This window comes from Opisthorchis viverrini (assembly GCF_000715545.1).
Source record: "Opisthorchis viverrini unplaced genomic scaffold opera_v5_48, whole genome shotgun sequence".
NCBI lineage: Eukaryota > Metazoa > Platyhelminthes > Trematoda > Opisthorchiida > Opisthorchiidae > Opisthorchis > Opisthorchis viverrini.
The window spans coordinates 289,174-294,882 of NW_008751704.1; the positions used below are offsets into that span (position 1 = coordinate 289,174).

General features: G+C 43.3%; 1 protein-coding gene across 1 annotated transcript in view; it reads left to right on the plus strand.

Moving 5' to 3' along the window:
* The window catches only part of T265_03369 (hypothetical protein), a gene marked incomplete at both ends in the record, with an annotated part of 12,559 nt that extends 9,611 nt beyond the window's left edge, over nucleotides 1-2,948 (plus strand). Inside the window, 4 exons of the mRNA XM_009167838.1 lie at nucleotides 236-625; nucleotides 1,068-1,128; nucleotides 1,517-1,600; nucleotides 2,499-2,948. Of these exons, the coding sequence (XP_009166102.1) occupies nucleotides 236-625; nucleotides 1,068-1,128; nucleotides 1,517-1,600; nucleotides 2,499-2,588 (625 nt within the window). The remainder of the gene's footprint in view (nucleotides 1-235; nucleotides 626-1,067; nucleotides 1,129-1,516; nucleotides 1,601-2,498) is intronic.
* Nucleotides 2,949-5,709: the final 2,761 nt, after the last annotated feature.

A 5,709-nucleotide genomic window follows, 5' to 3' on the forward strand; every position in this document is an offset into this window, starting at 1 on the left:
GCAGTATATCAATTCAAAGCCCAATCACATGGGACAGGATTGAGGTGGTCATTGTGGGAGTGAGATATCACATATGATACTGCATTGCAATCCACAGAAGTTATGCTGATAATTTTGCTCTTCGTCGTCTATATGTTTATGTGCCTAGTTCAGAAGAGATGGCAAAAGTGATTAGAGCGTGGATTTACTGACCGGACGGTTCGTGGTTCGAACCCGACTGCCTCTCGACTGCCAGTATAAAATTGCGCAACTTGGGACTATCCCAGCCCTCGTGCTTCCTTTGGGTGGCGTGGGAGTTAGACACCGTAAAGGTGCTACAACTGAACGATAGTTCAGAAGGGAGAGTGTCACGTATGAAATTCAGAAGGAACGGATACATTTATGCACGCAACTATGGTTCGGCGAGGTGCCATGCAAACAGACTAGTTCAACAGTCTGTCTATTTTCCATTAATTCAGGTGGTTACTTTGTGGTATAGACCACCAGATGTACTACTCGGTGCCAAGCTCTATACAACTTCAATCGATGTGTGGTCTGCTGGGTGCATTTTTGCCGAAATGTCTAATGCGGGACGCCCTCTGTTTCCTGGATTCGATGTGGAGGACCAGTTGCAACGAATTTTCAAGTAGGCCATTCGCTTGCTTCACCCTTAGATTGTTATCTTTTTTTATTTGTCTATTATTTTTTTTATTTTAAAAAATTTTTATTATTAATAATATTATTATTTTAATTCGAGCTTTCCTAAGACTCCCACATCTTACTCTCTGCAGTGTGGTTTTGCCCTTTTTTGTGAAAAATACTTTCTTTTCGATAGTTTACCCACAGCGGGTGAGATTGCACGCTTAGTATCCCATTATACACATTTACGCGTAGTTAGCACATTAGAATTAAGCAGTTGACTCTATTCCACTGAGACTTGATGGTTTCATTAGGTATGTTGGTCTATATATTTTGCTATGAAACTGAGCGTACCGTCATTCATCCAGATGAATTTCATGATACTGTGATGCGAAACAAGAAAATCAACAAATGGAGACTATCCAGAATGTTTGCTTCTATCTTTTCAGACTCCTGGGTACACCAACCGAAGTCACCTGGCCCACTGTAACCGAATTACCGGATTATGAGGTAGGTCGGGTAGGTGTTAGGTAGTATGCTTTGCAAGGCGAGCTGTGATTCACAGCCTCTTGCTTTTATTACATCGGAGGAGAACACGACTCGTGAATTAAACTGTGGTGGTAACGATTTAGCAGTCACTCTTAGTTAACTACCGTTGTGGCAGTCTGTAGGCTCCTTATGATAGCATTGGGTCTACAGTTTCTGCGCACTAGATTGCGAACACGAATACACCGTATTCCATCAGTTTCACCTGGCATGATCACATCAGTACTAAGAATAAAGTAGTTATTGATAACGCTGAGACGTATTGCAGCATTTACATATCTGTTCATCCTTTTTCTCACAGAATTCAAGTTAGCCAAAACTGCTGCTAAAACCACCTCTCTCTTTCTTTTAGCCTTTTACTGTGATATACCCGCCAGCCATGAACTGGCACCAAGTGGTTCCCAAGCTGTCCTCTCGCGGAATCGATCTTTTGCAAGTAATTTTCAACCCATTCATGCTTGCAGCATGTTTCTTCCTACATATTTGAGTCTTTAAGCTGGACATAAGCCATTAGCTAGCATGTTCAAGACAAAATAAGCGACATTTCTATTTTCGTAAATTCACCATAATCCTCCACAGTGACTATCTCTCTGGATTGGTCGCCGTCACATCTCAACCTTGTGTAGTGGAGAGAGCGTCACTTTCACAGAGACCACTACACTGTCCTTCCTCTTTGTGAAAGTGATTTATCGTCGTTAATAAAAATAATCGTTCAGCTATAATATCCTTTCAGTGTCTAGCTGCCATGCCACCCAAAGGAAGCACGAGGGCTGGAATACTGCCAAGTTACCCAAGCCTAATCTGGGGAAGTCGAGAGGCGGAGGTCGGGTTCGAATCATGGACCTTCCGGTCAGTAAATTCGCGCTCTGATCACTTGAGCCTTCTCGCTGTAGAACACTTTCGGTGTTTTCGATTGCCACTCAATATTCATCTTGTATTTCTCGTCGCCTGTTTGAACCAAGGAGATTTAACTGTCATTTGGCCACGGCTTCGTGCCAATCCTTCTGGTGCCAGCCACCCTGATAACCTCGCATAGGTTGAACCGAATTTTTTCATATTAAGCGCTGGAGTGTGGTTGGCCGACATCTGCCACCGTGATCCTGCATTCATGTTGCTCTCGTTCGGACAGACTTTCAGTCCTGCGGAGATTATTGGTGCACATGCAAGAGGGAAGTAGTTAATCGGTTTTCTCCTTTGTAGTAAATCTAATCAGCATTGCTGTATGTCCGATCGTTCGGCACATCGTACGACCGTGCTGTTCTTTTTATTCCTTCCTGCCCTAAAATAACCTACCCTCAGAAAATGGTTTCCTTCTTTTCATTCTCGTCATACAGCAGCTGGTTGTTTGCAACCCTACGGACCGCATTTCCGCAGACCAAGCTCTTCATCATTCCTACTTTGAGAACATGACCACTCACTACTGATCCGTAATAATCGCAGTATCGTACCTGAACAGAGCGAGTTGTAGCGTTTTGAATGTCAGGGCTATCCTTTCTCTGGTCCAAATCCTACGGGGTTTGGCTCGCCATAAAAAAGACTCTGGAAACATCCAGTCTGCCACTCGTTCTATTCTGCGTTTCCTCATTATGAACCGGCTGGTCGCACGCGAAATTTAGTCTCCTTATCTACGCATTTTGAGATCGGCGGTTGAAGTACTGATTTGACCTCTCATTCCAAAGTCCTGGATTCAAAGAAGAGCTAACCTCAATATCTGGTGGGGTGATTTGTCGTCCCTTGCACCAAAATCGTGTAAATCAATATTCGAAGTAAATCCTTGTGTGCGCTCCTGCCTCTTGTCTTTTGTTTCGGGTGTGTTCGCTTTTTCGGTGACGTTGGGTGTTGGTGAAAAAGCACTAATAATTTCTGTCAGTTTGAAAAGGTTTGGTACCGACTGAGAAGTCATCGTTTCAGAAGGGCTTGGTAAACATTCGGTGGATTTTTATTTAGGCAAGATTTCGCTTTTGACACAAAAGTTTCATCAGGCCAAGTTAGCAGGTCACCAAATTGGCCAGGTTATAAGGCAGACGGGAAACCAATCCGTAAGTCCTCTTCAGATTATCACACTAGATCAGTTTTGAGTGTCAATTAGCGGCTCTTGTCTGTAAGTATGGTTGCCAAAATCTTGAATTGATGGATTGTAGGAGTTTCAAATTAGTTCCAATCGTCGATTGTCCCTAATCTTCCACTTCAGGGTGCTTCAATTGATGATTCACCGCGGATGCCACTGGTAAATTCTTCTTGGTCTTCTTGGGCTTGTGTGTGTTGCGGCAACTTAGTTCCGGAGGGGGTAGGTGGGCTAAGTGGAATCCAGATGAAGACTACTCCTGCTAATCGCACACCAACCCGTATTAGTTCGACTGACCCAAGACCGTTCTCCACACCTTTGTCAGTTCCACGCTTTCCATTACGTCAACACTTGGATGCTTGGTGATTTTTACTGCCTCGATTATTAGTCTCTGTGACGTGGACCGTGGTGCTCACCTCAAAACCTCAACATTTTCTGAATCTGTTGTGTCCCGTGTCCAATGCATGTTCTGCGATTGCCGAGTCTTTCAGTAACGGTCGATATTCATCTGAGTTTCTTGGCGGTCTGTTTATTTTCCTCTTATGCTCTCCGATTCTGTTGTGAAGTTCCCTGACCGTCAGTCCTATATAGACCTTAATGCAGTCTTTACACTTGATTTTGTAGACATAGTCCCTAGTTCTGTTTGCCTGGAGGCAATCCTTTAATTGCACTAGTACAGAGCGCACAGTGTTTCCCCTCTGGAAAGCTACTCTTACTTTGACCGTGTCTAGAATCCTTCGAATGATCTCCGATATCCCTGGTTTATATGGACTAAAAGCTGTCCCAAGCCATTCTCTTTTGGGTTTCGCCACTGGTACCAGACCCTTCGTAATTGACGCCTAATCAATTTAGCGGGATATCCACTATCCCGAAGTTTGTTCTTTACTTCAATTTAGGCCGCTGTCCGATCAACTTCTGTACACACGCCTCAACATTGGTGAGGCAATATTAGCGAATACCGATTTCGGATGGGCAGACGAGTAGTTCAAAAATACCCAAGTGTCAGTTGACTTCTCGTATACTGTGGTCTTTAGTTTTCCCCGGACCTTATGTGTCATGCAGTCTAAAAATGCCAGTGCACCCGAGATTCACTCTATCTCCATACTAAATTTGATGTGTGGACTCAGCTCATTCAGATGGTTGTAAGACTCACTAACTTTGTCTCTTCATCACAACGAAAGTGTCATTCACATAACGTTAGAATACCTTGGGTGGGTCTGAAAATCCGCCTAGAGCATTCTATTCAACTTCCTCCATAAATATATTTGTCAAAACCGGGGGTATTGGAGATCCTATTGCTAGACCTTGTTCTTCAGTATAAACCGTGAAATCAAAAACGAGGTCACCTGGAGAATATGTGTCAACAGTGCACATCATCCCCTTTATGACGCTGTCTACTTAGATTCGTTACATCCTAACGCTACAGGTAGGGTGATCCTGTTTCACGAATATTTAGCTGTTGCTCTGTAATGATTGGAGTCAATGCTGTCAATTTCAGGATGGCGTTGAAAACTTTTAGCGATCGCAGTGTCTTATGTGCTAAAAGCAGCACATTCACAGTGGTTCACTCAACAATATGTAAGATTCGCCATTAGGGCACAAAAAACCGCACAACCGTTAACTCACGAGGGTATCTGTGTGAAGGCATGTACAGTCATTCGTTCACAGTTCTCACATGGAGAGCCATCGTTGAAAATATATTGACGTCATTGGCGTTTGATATGCATGGTCTAACTGTAGGACTGCGTTCTCGCTTACTTATGCTTGTGGCATTGGTGACATACCATCCAGATCAATTTCACTCGAACAGCGGTAATTTCTCCGGATAGTATATCTCACATTTTGGGTTCCATACAATGAACAGTGTGATTCACTGAGAATTTTGCGGATCAAAACGATAGGTTGACGGTCATAGAGGGGATTTGTGAGCAAGTTTTTTCGAGATCTGACTTCTACCGGTTAGTAATGGGTACCACTGGGCAGGATGCCCCAATTAAGGGTGGATTAGATTCCTGATTTACCGTTTGAGCTAAGACCAAGTAACGCCAGTTTTTTTCTCAAATTGGATTTCATTAGTAGTATGCACATCACTTGCTTTGACGATATAGTTATTATCACCAATAGGCTAGTGGTCATATTCGTTGATGATTACTTGTCATTCATCCATTAGAAACAAAATCTTCAGTTTGGGTGCTTATTCCAAACTAACCCTACCCCTTAGAGTCGAGAATTAACGAAAACCCTGCGCCGACAGGGGACTTACCCGATAATCATTGCGGAGCAAGGCTACAAGAGCCCGAAACCTCACTGCAGTTTTCAACATCAATCGAACTCCCGATCAACACAAAACCTATGGGGTACCGGTGAATACCGCAGTTAGTAGTTTGGCAAACTGGTGTAGCCGTTTGCTTGCTGTTTCATAATATATTCAGTCAATCTAGCCATTTAAAATAAATACTAATCTTTCAGCTGCAATACTC